Raw genomic sequence first — 18,798 nt, 5'->3', positions numbered from 1 at the left:
TGTAGTGTTCAGCCTGTAGTGTTCAGTCTGTAGTGTTCAGTCTGTAGTGTTCAGTCTGTAGTGTTCAGCCTGTAGTGTTCAGCCTGTAGTGTTCAGTCTGTAGTGTTCAGTCTGTAGTGTTCAGCCTGTAGTGTTCAGTCTGTAGTGTTCAGTCTGTAGTGTTCAGTCTGTAGTGTTCAGTCTGTAGTGTTCAGCCTGTAGTGTTCAGCCTGTAGTGTTCAGCCTGTAGTGTTCAGCCTGTAGTGTTCAGCCTGTAGTGTTTGTGTCAGTCTGTAGTGTTCAGTCTGTAGTATTCAGTCTGTAGTGTTCAGTCTGTAGTGGTCAGCCTGTAGTGGTCAACCTGTAGTGTTCAGCCTGTAGTGTTCAGTCTGTAGTGTTTGTGTCAGTCTGTAGTGTTTGTGTCAGTCTGTAGTGTTTGTCAGTCTGTAGTGTTCAGTCTGTAGTATTCAGTCTGTAGTGTTCAGTCTGTAGTGGTCAGCCTGTAGTGGTCAGCCTGTAGTGTTCAGTCTGTAGTGTTCAGTCTGTAGTGTTTGTGTCAGTCTGTAGTGGTTCAGCCTGTAGTGGTCAGTCTGTAGTGTTTGTGTCAGTCTGTAGTGGTCAGTCTGTAGTGTTTGTGTCAGTCTGTAGTGGTTCAGCCTGTAGTGGTCAGTCTGTAGTGTTCAGTCTGTAGTGGTCAGTCTGTAGTGTTTGTGTCAGTCTGCTAGCTAAGGAGCATTAAAGTGTTGTTAAAGGGACAGATCTCTGTGGGTTGTTTGATTGCTTCTATATCTGAGGTGTGATGTGGAGGCCTCTTCAGTACACAGGTGGAGATGAAGCTCTTACAGACACACGGGGCGTCCTCTGTAGTCCGTGGTTTGCGGTCTCCACCTGCGCGCTCTTTGATAATCGGTGTTTCCTCTGCGACACGAGGGAGGGAGCGGGAGATAAGGGGCCGGGGGTGCAGCTCCACTTCAGCTGCCGTGCCTCCTGACCGCTGGCTGAACTCCGCCTCTGAGACTGATAACAGATAAAGAGCGGGCCGGGTGGAGGAGAGGAGGGCTGTAGGAGGTGATGATGGCCTCCACATTCTCTCTGCTACACTCATTTATTATCAGTGACCTCTCTCCTCGTAGACACAGCAGGGTCTGCTGTTGGTTTCACTCCACAGAGGAAACTCAGAGCTGACTCTGGGTTAAAGGTGCATGCGAAGTTTTCCCGGGGACCTAAAGTTGGATCCTCTCCTCACTCGTCCTCTTGAGTACACATCATGTCAGGGAGAGAGAGAGGGAGAGCGTCCTGCTCAGAGTCAAAGTTAGAAAGAGGTTCAGCTGAGTTAACAGATCGTCATCACCAGAGCAGAGAGCATCTGAGCAGCCTGTCCCCTACAGCAGGGGTTCCCAAACTCTTCAGCCCTGTGACTCCAAAATAAAGGTGCCACAGACTCATGACCCCCCCCTGTCCCTCAGAGTGATTTAATGTGGGTACAGTTAGCTGGTCTGCAGAAAGTGACCCTCCCTATCTGAGCATGTCTGTGTTTCCTGTGTGTTCTGAATGAACCTGCTGCTCCTGATGCTTTAGATCATTAACTGTTCACTAACTCTAAACTTAGGATTCATCTGGAGACAAAGAAAGACAGAAAACTCATTACACTTTAGATTTACAAGGTTTGATTTCAAGGTTAGATATTTTATATGTTCACCACAAGTTAATAAATGATATATCAGTAACACTAAACCAACAAAGAGAAGAACAAATACATACATTAAAAAAATTACAAACAAAAAGGAAGATAAACATAAGCAAATAAGGTAAATACACAAAAATGAATAATAATAAATATTTTTAGAAACATTCTGGAAGACCTCGCCTGACCCCCTAGGGGGTCCCGACCCACACTTTGGGAACCCCTGCCCTAGTCCTTTCTGCTTCCCTCGGTTCAGACCTACACCAGATCAGGGTCCGGTCCTGCTCCGTGCTTTTCAGACCGCAGCACGGTTCAGGACCTCCGGACAGCTGGAGTCATGTGACCGAGGTTTCCCCTTCTGTAATCCCTGAATCAAGGATTCTCCTCCTCCTCCTCTCCTCATCCATGTTGTCTTTCTGGTCCTCTGAAAACCTCTGACCTGTTGACTCCAGGCCTGGCTCCGCTCATCATGACTTTGGTTTGTTGTTGTAGTTAAGTGAAATACGATCTGGTGATAACACAGAGTGTTTGATTCTGAAAATTAACCGGATGTTTTACTTTTGGTTTTGGTGAAACCTGACTTCCTGTCCCGCTCCATCTGCTCTGTTGAGATTGATGCGTCGTGCTCCGGCATCCGGCACAAATAGAAGTCTTGTGGATCTGATCCAGAGGACTCCGACCTGCTGGAGACGCAGCCGGAACGCAACGGAGCGGATCCAGTGGAAGTTAACACACTGACTAGAATAGAAACCGATCAGATCTGGTGTTGTGACAGAGCAGAGATAGATCTGGTGGAATTGTCATGTTCAGTGTTCGTGCTCACTTGAGACTTCATTCAAGTTTGAAAATCTTGAAACAACAAAGACTAAAATCTGCAGATTGATCATCTTTGAAGATAACTTTCAGTCACAGACACACTGAGTACAAACACCATCATTCTAACGTGGCGTGTTGGAGAGTCAGGTCACAGTCACATGTCTGCTCTCTGATGAAGCAGGTTGTGTTTGTGTGCTTTAGAAAGCCTCATCATGATTATAGCATGTGGCCTTCAACCCACACCTCACAGCAGAGCGTGTGGCGGCGTTCTGCTGGAGCTACACCTGCTGAGTAATCAATACGACGAAGTGTCCTCTGTAGGAGAGAGAGAGAGAGAGAGAGAGGGTGATGGATGCTGCTGAAACCAGCAGTCCTCGCTCTGCTCCAGTCCTGATGCAAAAATCTGCACGCTCGGCTTTCCTGTGAATCTGCGCTCAGAGAAAGTTCTGCAGCTTTTCTGCAGAGTTCAAGCTTCATACGCGGATTTGCACCCTCGACTTCCACACAGTCTCCTCCCTGACTGTGCTGCAGTGAAAGGAAGAGAGTTAGAAAGTGATCCTGTCACAAATGTTTAATGAGTTAAAACATGATTAAAAGGTTAAACTGCTTTGGTTCAGACAGACTGAAGGCCACGCTGACGTCTTGTTTTGGACCCAGCAGCTGTTTGTGACAGAGATCCAGACCCAGAGAACACTGAGACAGCGTTTCCTGAAGGCTCTGGGGCTCGTACATTAGAGCTCTCATTGTGTCCCTGCTGGAGGAGTCTGTGGGTTTCTGTTGTTGTCACGCCTGGCGAGGTTTCGTGTTACGAGGCGTCTCCTCGCGGTGTAAAGAGCGTGAAAGTAAAACTGTGCGACCTGCAGCGGCGTAGCGTTTTCACATTTTCATTAAGTCTGATTTCCTCTCCTCGTGCGTTTGACTGAACTCTACACGGCTCTTATCGCAGCCTCATCTCTGCGCCGCGCTCTGACACAGGATGCGGGTGTTTCCAGTTCTGGCACACACACAGCTGCGTGACAGAGCTCGCAGCGTGTGAAGGTTGGCTGTGTTTGTGTCGAGAGAAAAGGAATCCACAGAATGAAAGATTTCCTCTTTAATGTGGAGCCTTCCCTTCAGAGCGGGCGTGATGATGATGATGGCTCAGCTTTCACTTCCTGCAGCCTCCAGGTCTCCTCTGTAAACAGATGCATGCTGGAGCTGCTGCTGTGGAGTGTGTCTGTGTGTGATTGACTGGGTCTCAGTGCTGACAGATACACACTGATGCTGCAGTTTGTTGTTAATGTCTTTGCCTGAAAGCTGCAGAGCTGAGATTGAACAGCTGACAGAACATGAAAATGTGCTGCAGCAGGTCTCCTCTTCTTCAGCTCCTGTTGTCTCTGTGTGACCTCAGCCTGATGCTGAAGCTTCTTAAAGTTCATTAAACACATGTAAGAAGTTCAAGCAAAGCAGTCAGACCTCATCCTAAACATCCTGACATGTTCCAGATAAACTCGGGACGGTCATGCTCGGGTGTTTTCAGGAACTTTCCTTTCACTCAAACATCAACAGGAGAACATTTTCACTGTTTAAAGGCGTGTTGTGACCGCAGGAACTTTACCCCTGAACTACGTGTGTTTGGACTGTGGACCCAGGGTCTAAATTTAGTTCAGGGTAGATAGTCTCCCCCTTAAAAAGCCCCTGCTAGGGGGGTAGTACCTTTCAAAAAGCCCCAGGACTTTCAGGGGGCGGGGCCTGCAATGCTGAACGTGTCTGATTGGTAGATTAACCTCAGTGTATTTATTCCTCCCTCCGTCCACAATAACATCACACACATCTGTGATTCTCTTGATTTCTCTTTCTTTCATTAGTTTTTATTTGTTCTATCTTGTTTGTATGTGTGTGTACTTTTCAAAAGAAGAAGCTGTGATTCTCTTGATTTAGCAGCTTGTAACAGTAGTCTTCTCTCAGCCCACCGTGAACGTGTCGCTCCTCCGGGTGTTCCGGCTTGAAAAGTGACCCTGTAAACTGGAGCCCTTCAGCTGAACGTGTCAGTGTTTGTGGAGTTTACACAGCTGTTGAAACACAGAGGGAGTTCCTGGGAATGCAAACTAGTTTAGTTTTTATTAAGATTTCAAAATATCCTCATCAGATATTTAATGATGGTCTAAAGACGTTTATGAGGGATGCATCCGGCTGAGAGTCTCCAGTTAACAGGGTCGCCGTTTAAACCAAAACACCGGCCGATCTCTGCGATCACGGCTTTTTGAGTTCAAAAGGATTTTAAAGCCGTGTTGAAACGTCTTTGCTACTCGCGCTTATCTCCTCTCACGTGTTGATTCATTCTTTGCTTTTTACATGTTTATAACAGTAGGCGCAGGTTTTTCTGCTTTTGGAGCAAAATTTCAAATTTGAGGAAAATTATTTTTTTCGACAGGCTCTGGATCAACTTTTTTGTCAATTTTTTTTTGTCAAATTTTTCTGTCAAATTGTTTTTTGTCAAAACATTTTTTGTCAAATTTTTTTTTCAAATTTTTCTTTGTCAAATTTTTTTTAGTAAAATTTTTTTTTTTGTCAATTTCTTTTTTGTGTCAATTTTTTTTTGTCAAATTTTTCTGTCAAATTTTTTTTGTCAAAACATTTTTTGTCAAAAAAATTTTTGTCAAAAATTTTTTTCAAAATTTTTTTTTTTCAAATCTTTCTTTGTCAAATTTTTTTTAGTAAAAATTTTTTTTTGTCAATTTCTTTTTTTTGTCAATTTTTCTTTTGTCAACGTTTATGAGGGATGCATCCGGCTGAGAGTCTCCAGTTAACAGGGTCGCTGTTTAAACCAAAACACCGTCCGATCTCTGCGATCACGGCTTTTTGAGTTCAAAAGGATTTTAAAGCCGTGTTGAAACGTCTTTGCTACTCGCGCTTATCTCCTCTCACGTGTTGATTCAGTGAATCCATCTGTGATGAAATATAGCACCATCTAAAACAGACCAGCTGAGTCTCTTCATGCTAACAGGCTAACTGTTGTGTTGATTCATTCTTTGCTTTTTCCATGTTTTTAAATGCAGGCGCAAAATATTCACTTTTTTCTGCTTTTGGAGCACAATTTCAAATTTGAGGAAAATTTATTTTTTCGACAGGCTCCAGGTCAACTTTTTTGTCAATCTTTTTTAGTCATTTTTTTTTGTCATTTTTTTTTTGTTAATTAAAAAAAAAAAAAAAATTCATTCTTTTTTTCCAAAAAAAAAAAAATCTTAATTTTTTTTTTTTTTTTAATTTAATTTCAAATTTATTTTATTTTATTATTTTATTTTTATTTTCCAAAAACCATTCACAGTCATTGTTTTTTCCATCTGTGATGAATGGCATTCGTCTCTGTTTTACTGCCCTCTACTGGTCTGGTGGTGTAGTGTCAAAGGATTTTAAAGCCGTGTTGAAACGTCTTTGCTACTCGCGCTTATCTCCTCTCACGTGTTGATTCAGTGAAGTCCGGAGAAGGCCAAAGAAATCCTGGTCCTTCCCCAGCTGTGTTCTCCTCAGAGGGATGTTAGTGGTGTCTCCTGTTAGTGTCATACATGAAGAAGTTATCAATCTAATAACTCTCTGCTACAGCAGTAACATATAAATATAGACACATCTAAAATACTTCAACTGTTGTTTTTGAAAAGACGTCTGTGAATCTGCTGCAGCTGTGTTCCAGCTTCTTCCTCTTCCTCCTTCCTCTGACTCCTCCCTCCTCCTCTTCCTCCTCCCTCCTCCACTTCCTCCTCCCTCCTCCTTCCTCCTCCCTCCTCCTCCTCCTCCTCTTCCTCCTCCCTCCTCCTCTTCCTCCTCCTCCTTCCTCCTCCTCCTCCTCTTCCTCCTCCTCTTCCTCCTCCTCCTCCTCCTCCTCCTCCTTCCTCCTCCTCCTCCTCCTCCTCTTCCTCCTTCCTCCTCCTCCTCCTCCTTCTCCTCCTTCCTCCTCCTCTTCCTCCTCCTCCTCCTCCTTCCTCCTCCTCTTCCTCTTCCTCTGACTCCTCCCTCCTCCTCTTCCTCCTCCCTCCTCCTCTTCCTCCTTCCTCTGACTCCTCCCTCCTCCTCTTCCTCCTCCTCCTCCTCTTCCTCCTTCCTCCTCCTCCTTCTCCTCCTTCCTCTTCCTCTTCCTCCTCCTCCTCCTCCTCCTCTTCCTCCTTCCTCCTCCTCCTTCTCCTCCTTCCTCTTCCTCTTCCTCCTCCTTCCTCCTCCTCTTCCTCCTCCTCCTCTTCCTCTTCCTCCTCCTCCTCCTCTTCCTCTTCCTCCTCCTCCTCCTCCTCCTCCTCCTCCTGCAGATGATTTAACCACACGCAGACGTTTATTACAGCGTATAAAACCACAGAGGAGGTATTTAGTATTTATAGAGTCTCGTCATCTCTGTTCATGGAGTTCTTCAGCTGTTTATGATCCTCCTGCGCGGCACGCTGTAAACCTGAACCCGGTCTTTGGCACAGAGACCGTGTTCAGGTAGCAGCCAGCAGACTCCATGTGGAGGCGCCGTGTAAACACCCGACAGGCGGCTGCAGCGGGGAGAGTGGTCAGTGGATTATAGGATTTACTGCCCACTGAAAACAAAAAGTTAAAAGTGGTTTCAGGACGACTGGAGGGTGAAACGAGGCCAGTTTGGCAGACCTGGACCCAGACAGTCCGGTCAGTATTTAGTCCTGAATCAGACACAGAGAGCGCATCTCTGCCTCCAAACATCCCGTCAGTGACTGGATTTAAAAATGACCAACAGTCTCTTCTCCCGGGGCTGAGACGTGACGCACTGTTCCTGTAACCCTGACCTTTGACCTCTCATAAAGCAGACCCGGGTGACCTTTGACCTGCAGGAGAAAGGTGGCGGTGTGAGCAGGTCATGAGCTTCTACAACCCTTCATGAGATAACAGCCGTCCCTCTCTGCTAAAGAGTAACTGCAGGAAGTTGATAGCGCTGTATTCGCTCAGAGATGTGTAGACTCTGTACTCCGGGTTGTTGTAAAGTCTGTTATATCGACCAATCAGGTGTCAGCAGGCTTTGGCGTCTGGCGGAACAGGCCCATGGTGACAGCCTCAGTAAAAGCACATCCACCACTGAAACCAGAGAAGTAAACCATTGTTCCCACACAGAGACGGTTTCCCATCAGTCCCCCCTCACGGAGCCAGACCAGCAGCACTCTCTCAGCCCGAGTCTCCCTCTTCCTGCAGCTCAGCATGGCTTCCTGTAAATCTCCTGCAGCGCCAACATCGTGTTAATAACCCAGCGAGGACTCGCCCTGACTGGGAGTTTATAGCCGGGCCCGGTCAGAAGACGCTCGCTGGCTCCGTTGTGTTGAGCGCGCCAAGTTTCCCTCAGACAGGACAGGACGGGTCTGCAGGTCAGGACGTCCTGGATCACCTCCAAAGAAAGTTCCAGTGGCAAGGACAAAGTTCCTTTAACAGGCAGAAACCTCCAGCAGGACCAGACTCATGTTAGACACACATCTGAATCTGAGACCGTGTTGGAGAGAGGGATAGAGGGAGATGAAGAGAGAGAGAGATGATAGTGGGGAGACGGATAGTAGTAGTTGTAGCAGCTGGAGTCTGGACCACGTCCACAGCAGCAGAGATCCAGAGGAACCTACGAGACAAGGGAGCTCAGGGACTCCAGAAAGGTCTATGGTTAGTAACTTTAATGGGACAGGAAGAGTTAAAGTGAGAGACAGGCAGAGAGAGGAGAGAGAGGGAAAGACAGGATCCCAGTGTGTTAGTCTAAGCCTATAGCAGCATAACTAAGACCTGGTCCAAGCCTGATCCAGCTCTAACTATAAGCTTTATCAAAAAGGAAAGTTTGAAGCCTACTCTTAAAAGTAGAGAGGGTGTCTGCCTCCCGGACCCTGACTGGTAGATGATTCCAAAGGAGAGGGGCCTGATAACTGAAGGCTCTACCTCCCATACTACTTTTAGAGACTTTAGGTACGATGAGCAGGCCTGCATGTTGGACTGTAGTGGTCTAGAGGGGTAAGAGGGCACTATGAGGTCTTTAAGATACGAAGTAGAGCTTGTAACAGTGAGACCTGTTCCCTGATCCAAACATGGCACCCGGTCTCTGTTTGTGGTGTGTTCACTGTCTGTTGTGACTGGGCGTTCTAGTCGTGTTAGTAGCTGCAGGATTAGCACTAAACCTGTGACCCCTCACCCCTCACGCCCCTGTTTGACCATCTACTCCCTCAGCCGCTCAGGCTCAGGCTGAGCGGGGTCAGGACCACTGATTGGCTGGGCTGAGCTGTTGAGGGGTTAAGTAAGGCTCCTTCCTCTCAGGGTCAGAGTCTGGTCTGAAGAGTCAGGAGGGAGGAGGACCTGAGAGCACACGTACATGAAGCACGTTTAGTTTTCACTGTTGTCTCATGTTAGCTTCTTACTATGTTAATCAAATCCTCAATTAGCATCAGTGTCGAGTCATTCAGTGTGTCGCCTGTTAACATCAAACCCCCCGCCCCCCCTGTCCGCTCCCATGCCTCTGCCAGCAGCCCCACATTGTCAGAGGAGGTCAGAGGTCACGCTGCTCCTTTCATATGATAAGGGCCTGAAGGAGGCCGTAGAGGAGGATGTGTCTGCTCCCTCATTCTGGAAACAGTCTCCCAGTGACGGACTGTGATCCTAGTCAATACGGCCTTTATGTCGGAGCAGTTAATGTCCTCCGCCCACTTTACCCGTCTGTCCCCAGGAGACACCCAACCAGCAGAGCCGCCGTCTGATGACAACAAACAGAGTCTGCAGGAGCTGAAACACCAACACACACTGAGTCAGAGACACTCACACTGATGTTACCCTCTTTATCTACACACTTTACACATTTATATTTAAACAGAGCTTTAAAATAGGAAACAGGAAACGCTTCAAAACAAGAGAAGAGTCTGAAGTGTGCCCCGCTGCTGTCTGACCTCAGTGTGTGTGTTTCCTGCAGTCAGTGTGAATGTGGAAACTGAACGTCAGACGCTCCTGATGTGTTTATTATTCGTTGTGCTGTTGTTTATGAATGTTCAGGTTTAAGGTGATTATAAAGACTGAGAGTGGAGGTCCAGTTATGTTAAAAACAATCCGTTCTTTTCCTCCTAAATGATATTTTCCTACAGAAACAAAAAGCATATATCTGACTGTGTGTGTGAACTGTTCCTCCCTCCTCTGTAAGTCAGAGAGTCTCTGTCGTCCCTCAGTCTGACCCTCTCTCTTCTTCTTCTTCTTCTTCCTGCAGGAGGAGATGTGGGGAGCAGGGAGGAGGCGCGGGGTCCTGCCCTGAGGAGGCGTCCTGCGGCAGGGAGGAGCGCGGCCCTCCTGTGGCCCTCCTGCGGCGCTCCGGGACGCTCCTACTAAGATGTCCCTCAGCAGCGGCCCTGCAGGCGGGAAAGGTGTGGACTCCAACGCGGTGGACACGTACGACAGCGGCGATGAGTGGGATATAGGTGTTGGAAATCTGATCATTGACCTGGACGCAGACTTGGAGAAGGACAAACTAGAGATGTCGAGCAGTAAGGAAGGAGGGGGCATGGCCGCCCCCCCCAGCGCCGTGGCCGCGTTACCGGACAACATCAAGTTTGTGAGTCCGGTATCGGCCGCGCAGGGCAAAGAGAGCAAATCAAAATCTAAACGTAGTAAAAACTCTAAGGAGAGCGCCAAGGCCCCCGTCCCAGACGGAGCCAAGAAGGAGGTTCAGGGTCGGGCCCCTAGTGACCCGCCCCCCCAGAACCCCAACTCTACCCCCACTAAAGGAACTGACAAGTCCAGTAAACCCTCCCGTAACCTCCCCAGCGTGAAGAAGGACAAAGACGGGGCGTCGGGGAAAACCAAGAAGGAGAAGATGGAGGGAACGGGAGCGGCCAACTCCGAGAAGGAGGCTGTGGCCCCCGTCCTGCCGCTGGGGGCCCCTCGCAGCGGACCCTTTGAGGGTCAACAAAACCCCGAACTAGCTGCTGCCGAGCAGCTCGGGAATATGGCACTGGACTCTGCAGGGATTGGCCAGCCTGTCGCTATGGCAACAGAGCCAGAGGAAGTGGATAACGGTGAATGCAGAAATCTGAAGAAGGTGGTCAGTGTGAAGGTAAGAGGAAGTCCCTGTTCTATTTACCATGTCCCCCACTCTCACTGAGGGGGGCTCTGCTGAGGGGGGCTCTGCTGAGGGGGGCTCTGCTGAGGGGAGCTCTGCTGAGGTGGGCTCTGCTGAGGTGGGGTCTGTGCTGAGGTGGGGTCTGTGCTGAGGTGGGGTCTGCTGAGGTGGGGTCTGTGCTGAGGTGGGCTCTGCTGAGGTGGGCTCTGCTGAGGGGGGCTCTGCTGAGGTGGGCTCTGCTGAGGGGGGCTCTGCTGAGGTGGGCTCTGCTGAGGTGGGCTCTGCTGAGGGGGGCTCTGCTGAGGGGGGCTCTGCTGAGGTGGGCTCTGCTGAGGGGCACTAAGGTGACAGGCTGGTGGACCGGGCAACCCGGGTCTTTGTAGGACTGGTTCCTGGTCTGATCATGGTTGGTGCATGTTCCCCTCCCCCTCTCTTGTTGTCTTTGACTCCTCTCTGTTGTTTGTTGTTGTTTAGTCACAGAGTTGTTGATGTGAGGAAACTCTTCTGGGTCTGAGTTAAGTCTGAACCTGTCTCTGTCTGTGTGTTAGCTGGTGACTGTAAACCCTGCTGAACCTCTCTCTCTCTCTCTCTCTGTGTGTGTGTTAGCTGGTGACTGTAGACCCTGCTGAACCTCTCTCTCTCTCTCTCTCTCTCTCTCTCTCTCTGTGTTAGCTGGTGACTGTAGACCCTGCTGAACCTCTCTCTCTCTCTCTCTCTCTCTCTCTCTCTGTGTTAGCTGGTGACTGTAAACCCTGCTGAACCTCTCTCTCTCTCTCTCTCTCTCTCTCTCTGTGTGTTAGCTGGTGACTGTAAACCCTGCTGAACCTCTCTCTCTCTCTCTGTGTGTTAGCTGGTGACTGTAAACCCTGCTGAACCTCTCTCTCTCTCTCTCTCTGTGTTAGCTGGTGACTGTAAACCCTGCTGAACCTCTCTCTCTCTCTCTGTGTGTTAGCTGGTGACTGTAAACCCTGCTGAACCTCTCTCTCTCTCTCTCTCTCTGTTAGCTGGTGACTGTAAACCCTGCTGAACCTCTCTCTCTCTCTCTCTCTCTGTGTTAGCTGGTGACTGTAAACCCTGCTGAACCTCTCTCTCTCTCTCTGTGTTAGCTGGTGACTGTAAACCCTGCTGAACCTCTCTCTCTCTCTCTGTGTTAGCTGGTGACTGTAAACCCTGCTGAACCTCTCTGTAACCACACAGAGGAGAGACCGGCTGACCACTCTGTGTTTTAACATTTTCATTTACTGCTCAGATAAAACAGAAGGTGTTGTGTCAGTGGAATATCTCCTCTTCTAAAGAGGAATAAAGTGTTTGATGGATTCTTAAAGTGAAAGTAAGAGAGGAGGAAATCATCCTCTGATGGAATCACAGGTTCTTGATATTTTCTGTGGAGCTGTCAGCAGCTCAGCGTTCAGCTCGTATCTCCTCCACAGCTGTGTTTGAGCCCAGCTTTCCTCCTTTATAAATTTAGCTCAGCGTCGAGGTTTGCAGCCTGCCAAACGCTCCTGCTGGCCCGCAGCGATCAGCCGCTCAGAGCTGTCTGTTATCCAGCTCTCTGCTGCTCGGCTGCCAAGTTCCAGCACTGTGCCGCCGCCGCCGCGTTTCCTCCCTCCAGCTGGCCGACCTCCTCCGTCCGTCACTCAGACTTTACCGCCGTCACCTCTGAACGCTGGTGTCAGAGGTCACTGACCTCCTAATGGCTCAGCTGCTAAAACCTTTAAACGGTCTTCTATCTCATTGACAGAAATCTGCTTCAGCTGTAATAAAAGAACCTCTCAGGTCTCTGAGTCAGGGATATGAACACTCTGTGCTGTCAGCCTGATTCCTGAGCTGTGGGTGAAGGCTGGGTTTCATTCTGCTGCTTTAAACTTCTTATTTATTCATTTACTTATTAATATATTTTTATGATTATTTATATTTGTTAATTTATTACTATATTATATTATTATCATTTAGTATTATATATTTTTGGATTAGTATTTTTATAATGATATATATATATTATTCCTAATTATACTAATTATTATTGTATTATTATTACTTTTGTTATTAGTATTAGTATTGTGTATATATATTTTTATTATATACAATTTTTTATTATTATATTTTTATATTTTTATATTTTATTATTATTAATGATTATAGTGTTATTATTTTATTGTTGTTATTGAATATTTTCCATTATTATTATAATATATTTTTGATTATAAATATATATATTTTATTACTGTATTTTTTATTATATTATTTTTATAATATTATATTTTACAATGATTATTTTTTTAATGTTTACATTTTATTATTAATTATGATTAGATCCCTTTTTATTATTTTTATGATGTATCTTTATTATTGGGGTTTTCTCTGTAATATTTTTGGGGCCTTTACACCAAGTCTGAGCCCCAAGCTGGATCCAAGTCTGAGCCCCAAGCTGGATCCAAGTCTGAGCCCCAAGCTGGATCCAAGTCTGAGCCCCAAGCTGGATCCAAGTCTGAGCCCCAAGCTGGATCCAAGTCTGAGCCCCAAGCTGGATCCAAGTCTGAGCCCCAAGCTGGATCCAAGTCTGAGCCTTGTTTAATTATTTCTGTACATACCTTGGGTTAGAGTGAGCGGTACTAGACGTTCTTAAATCTACAGCTCAGAGGATGAAATGAGCTCGTGCTGCATGAGTCCAATAGTTAATAGATGATGAACTCCTCACTGAATTATTATCCTGTTAGTCTCTCAGTCAAAGGTTCATCCAGTGTGTCTGACCTCTGCTTATCTGAGCTCAGTCTAATGACTGCACACTGCTATCCAAGTGTATGTTTAACAAGCTAGCTAATAATAGCTCCATTCAGAAACCAGCTATTTACAGTCCTCTATTCTAACCCAGATCCTGGTTTTAGATCGCAGCAGTCCATCCCCCCAGCTGCTTCTGGAAAAATTTAATCTGACCCTCAGTTCAGCATCTCTGAATCCCTCTGAGCAAACGTTTCCTCCTTCACTCAGCTGCTGCTCCAGGGTTAAAGTTTAACTAGCCCATTACTCAAGGACCAATCATGATTCAAGGACCAACTATGATTCAAGGTTCATGCACGACAAGCTCTAAAGATTAAAGAGGTTTCTATAACAGGTGCAGGTTCAAGGAGTATTGAGGTTCAGATAGATGGCTTAACAAGATGCTGATTCAAGGTTTTATTAGGTGCAGATATAAGTTTAAAAAGGTGCTGATTACAGGTGTAACAGGGTGCAGATTCAAGGCTGGTTCAGGGTGTAAGGAGGTGCAGATTCAAGGCTGGTTCAAGGTGTGAGGAGGTACAGATTCAAGGCTGGTTCAAGGTGTGAGGAGGTACAGATTCAAGGCTGGTTCAAGGTGTGAGGAGGTACAGATTCAAGGCTGGTTCAAGGTGTGAGGAGGTACAGATTCAAGGCTGGTTCAAGGTGTGAGGAGGTACAGATTCAAGGCTGGTTCAAGGTGTAAGGAGGTACAGATTCAAGGCTGGTTCAAGGTGTGAGGAGGTACAGATTCAAGGCTGGTTCAAGGTGTGAGGAGGTGCAGATTCAAGGCTGGTTCAAGGTGTAAGGAGGTACAGATTCAAGGCTGGTTCAAGGTGTAAGGAGGTGCAGATTCAAGGCTGGTTCAAGGTGTAAGGAGGTACAGATTCAAGGCTGGTTCAAGGTGTAAGGAGGTACAGATTCAAGGCTGGTTCAAGGTGTAAGGACGTGCAGATTCAAGGTGTAAGGAGGTACAGATTCAAGGCTGGTTCAAGGTGTAAGGAGGTGCAGATTCAAGGTGTAAGGAGGTACAGATTCAAGGCTGGTTCAAGGTGTGAGGAGGTGCAGATTCAAGGCTGGTTCAAGGTGTAAGGAGGTACAGATTCAAGGCTGGTTCAAGGTGTAAGGAGGTGCAGATTCAAGGCTGGTTCAAGGTGTAAGGAGGTACAGATTCAAGGCTGGTTCAAGGTGTAAGGAGGTACAGATTCAAGGCTGGTTCAAGGTGTAAGGACGTGCAGATTCAAGGTGTAAGGAGGTGCAGATTCAAGGCTGGTTCAAGGTGTAAGGAGGTGCAGATTCAAGGCTGGTTCAAGGTGTAAGGAGGTGCAGATTCAAGGCTGGTTCAAGGTGTAAGGACGTGCAGATTCAAGGTGTAAGGAGGTGCAGATTCAGGGATAAGATCCTATCTGTTGATTCCAGGTCCAACAGGCTCCTTGTTGATTGATTTGGTGAAGTCATTGAAGGTTGTTTGGATTGTTCAGTCATGGAAAGTGTTGAAGCATCTTAATTTGATTTAGTCCAAACTCCCGTCAGCTGACAGTGAAAATGTCTCAGTGTTCAGAGTTCAACGTTTCCAGCAGAACGAGCCCAAAGCTGGAGTTTACTCTAACAGACAGGACCAGATGTCTGTGAGGACCAGAGACTAAACACAGAGAGAGGACTCTGGAAAGGAGAGAAGAGCTCTCTTCCTGTTGGACGCTTTACAGAAAGGACAGACGGGACGATTTATGAGACGGAGGATATTTCCATCAGCTCCATCTTTGTTCTAAAAGAAGGTTTCATGTCCGGTTTGGTGTCAGTCAGGTTCGAATGTTTATCCTTCCACTCCGGGCTCTGTGTGCTCGACGGTTAGAGTTTAGGTTTAAGATCTGTAAATCTGAGGATCTGGGTCATTTAATCATAATCCTATAAATCTAAGGCAGTGAAAAGTCATATTTTAAGTCATCTTTGTTCAGAAAAATGGTGAAAGTGAAATCCTAAAATACTTAGATATCCCCCGCTCTGTGATTTGACCTGAATGCTGCTTGTTGCATGAGATCCTGCTCAGGTGAACCTCCTAAACGTGCACCTCTCTCTGGATACTCCGGTGTTTGAGCACTTTATTCCAGCCGTGTGGATTAAACACCATCCTCGAGGAGCAGAGGTCTGAAGACGTGTCTGTGTCAGGACAGAGATCAACCAGCTCGGCTCCCTCGCAGTGATTTCTGGGAAACGCCAGCAGGAGAGCGTGCGTTCTCTGGAAGAGTACATGAAGAGGAGCAGGGTGAGGAGCTAACGGGCCCCTGACACCTCGGCTCTGCAGCCTGATCTTCCTGGAAGCGCGCTGAAGAGAAAAGGGTCACGTGTCTGAACCCTGGAGCGGTTACGTGTTCGCTCAGCAGGAGGTCCAACGCCGTCAGAGGAAAGCTGAAATGATGATTAACAGTTAGACTCTCTGAGACCTGAGCGGTCCTCCTCTCTGTGTTCTTTGGGTCGTCACTTAAAGACTCTTAAATAAAAGAAAAGGATTGATGTGAGAGGTGTAGTTTTCCTCTCTTCTGTCAGACCTCACAGTCTCTCTGCTGGTCTGAGTCCTGGCCTCCCTCCAACCTGATTCCTCTCCAAGTCCCTCTCCCCCCCTCCGTCCCAGATGTTGTTTCATCGTCTCGGCATCTTGTGGAGAAATAACTTCTTCTCTGTTGTTCATTTCTAACATTCCTGTGAGTGTTAGTGACGGTGGTGAGGGCTCCCTGAGAGGAGGAGAGGAGGAGAGGAGAGGAGGAGAGGAGGAGAGGAGAGGAGGAGAGGAGGAGAGGAGAGGAGAGGAGAGGAGAGGAGAGGAGGAGAGGAGAGGAGAGGAGGAGAGGAGGAGAGGAGGAGAGGAGAGGAGGAGAGGAGAGGAGAGGAGAGGAGGAGAGGAGAGGAGAGGAGGAGAGGAGAGGAGGAGAGGAGGACAGGAGGAGAGGAGGAGAGGAGTCCTGGAGGGGTTTTGGAAGCTCTTGTTGGTGTGAGCTCTGAAGGAGGTCCTTGAAGAAGTGTCTTGGGGGGTTTGATGGGGTTCAGGCAGCTGGAAGAGGGACTGAGGGGTCCTTATCTCAGTCTGCAAGCCTTCACTGTGACTCTCAACATGTCAGCGTGTGTGAAAGTAGAGCCGGGCGATACGGCCTCAAAACAAAATCTCACAACTAACTCGACTTTTATTTTCCTTCATGAAACTTCAAACCTTCAAATATTGAATAATGACTCAGGAGCCGTCACTGCACGCTCCCCTTCCTCATGCACGCTCCCCTTCCTCATGCACGCTCCTCTTCCTCGTGCACGCTCCCCTTCCTCATGCACGCTCCCCTTCCTCATGCACGCTCCCCTTCCTCATGTACGCTCCCCTTCCTCATGCACGCTCCCCTTCCTCGTGCACGCTCCTCTTCCTTGTGCACGCTCCTCTTCCTCGTGCACGCTCCTCTTCCTCGTGCACGCTCCTCTTCCTCATGCACACTCCTCTTCCTCGTGCACGCTCCTCTTCCTTGTGCACGCTCCCCTTCCTCATGCACACTCCTCTTCCTCGTGCACGCTCCTCTTCCTTGTGCACGCTCCCCTTCCTCGTGCACGCTCCTCTTCCTTGTGCACGCTCCTCTTCCTTGTGCACGCTCCCCTTCCTCGTGCACGCTCCCCTTCCTTAAGCACGCTCCCCTTCCTCATGCACACTCCTCTTCCTCGTGCACGCTCCTCTTCCTCGTGCTCGCTCCCCTTCCTTGCGCTCGCTCCTCTTCCTCATGTGCTCTCCTCTTCCTCATGTGCTCTCCTCTTCCTTGTGCACGCTCCCCTTCCTTGTGCACGCTCCCCTTCCTCATGCACGCTCCCCTTCCTCATGCACACTCCTCTTCCTCGTGCACGCTCCTCTTCCTTGTGCACGCTCCCCTTCCTCATGCACGCTCCCCTTCCTTATGCACGCTCCCCTTCCTCATGCACACTCCTCTTCCTCGTGCACGCTCCCCTTCCTCGTGCACGCTCCCCTTCCTCGTGCACGCTCCCCTTCCTCGTGCTCGCTCCCCTTCCTTGCGCTCGCTCCTCTTCCTCATGCTCGCTCCTCTTCCTCATGTGCTCTCCTCTTCCTCATGTGCTCTCCTCTTCCTTGTGCTCGCTTCCCTTTCCCTCGTGCATGCTCCTCTTCCTCGTGCACGCTCCTCTTCCTCGTGCACGCTCCCCTTCCTCGTACACGCTCCTCTTCCTTGTGCTCGCTCCTCATCCTCGTGCACGCTCCTCTTCCTCGTGCACGCTCCTCTTCCTCGTGCATGCTCCCCTTCCTCGTGCACGCTCTGAACGCTCTCTGTGAAGTTCAGGTGTGAAACTTCAGGTCCTGAGTAAGAGGAGCTGAACAGACCTCGGGTAACCTCCTCTCTGACCAGATGATCAGAGTCAGGGATCTCGCTCTCTCTCTCTCTCGCTCTCGCTCTCGCTCTCGCTCTCGCTCTCGCTCTCTCTCTCTCTCTTGCTCTCTCTCTCTCTCTCTCTCTCTCTCTCTCTCTCTCTGAGCGAGTGAGTGAGTGACCTTGAAAGGAATGTGGCTTGTTGTTGTAATGAATACCTCGGACTGAATGGAGAGGAGAAGGAGGAGGAGTGCGGGGGGGAGTCCGTGTTTCCCAGAGCTGTTTGTGTGTTTGGTTAAAACTCTGCAGCCAATAGAGGAGGTGTAAATCAGACCCCTCCCCCTCCTCGGGGGGTTTCCCAGCATTCCTGGCGGCCATGTTTTTTATTCTTAAAGAGGCTGAGCCCTCCTCACCCATCAGCTGCACAGCCGGCGTGCGGCTCATGTTCTCACCATGTTCCTCCGGCCTGTGAGAGCGTCTGCAGGGAGGACGGAGCGCTGCCATGTGACTTTGAGAAGCAGGTAAACTCTGACCTCACCTGAGGAGGAGCGCTTCGTTCCACTGATACATGATGCACATCATGTCAGAGCGTTTAGACCACCTTTAGTCTGTTTGCTTCTTTTATCTCCATGAGTCTGATGTTTGGATCCAGGATGTCAAAGTGTAGAAGTTGTGGCTGTGAATGAAATATGTTGCTTTCAGAGCGGGCTCAGGATGTTTCTGAACTCTGTGACCACAAACTGTGAGGGAGGCGAGGCCGCACTGTGTCCTCTTTAACCATTACAGCTGTGACGCTGTACACGTCTAATGGTGCCATGCAAGAAGATCATTGCAAGCAGCTTGTAACAGTAGTCTTCTCTCAGCCCACCGTGAATGCGTCTCTCCTCCCGGTGTTCCGGTTTTAAAAGTGACCCTGTAAACTGGAGCCCTTCAGCTGAACGTGTCAGTGTTTGTGGAGTTTACACAGCTGTTGAAACACAGAGGGAGTTTCTGGGAATGCAAACTAGTTTAGTTTTTATTAAGATTTCAAAATATCCTCATCAGATATTTAATGATGGTCTAAAGAGGTTTATGAGGGATGCATCCGGCTGAGAGTCTCCAGTTAACAGGGTCGCCGTTTAAACCAAAACACCGGCCGATCTCTGCGATCACGGCTTTTTGGGTTCAAAAGGATTTTA

The 18,798-nt window shown here is 48.3% G+C and overlaps 1 protein-coding gene across 1 annotated transcript in view; it reads left to right on the top strand.

Annotated features, from left to right (window-relative positions):
• Nucleotides 1–18,798, top strand: part of LOC117814275 (zinc finger protein 609-like) — a gene marked incomplete at its 3' end in the record, with an annotated part of 37,096 nt that overhangs the window by 8,302 nt on the left and 9,996 nt on the right. The window contains 1 exon segment of the mRNA XM_034685502.1: nucleotides 9,675–10,517. Coding sequence (XP_034541393.1) covers nucleotides 9,795–10,517 — 723 coding nt within the window.

This window comes from Notolabrus celidotus, chromosome 6 (genome assembly GCF_009762535.1).
Source record: "Notolabrus celidotus isolate fNotCel1 chromosome 6, fNotCel1.pri, whole genome shotgun sequence".
NCBI classification, from domain to species: domain Eukaryota; kingdom Metazoa; phylum Chordata; class Actinopteri; order Labriformes; family Labridae; genus Notolabrus; species Notolabrus celidotus.
Note: the sequence above shows the minus strand (reverse complement) of the source record. Positions and strands in the feature narration are given on the sequence as shown.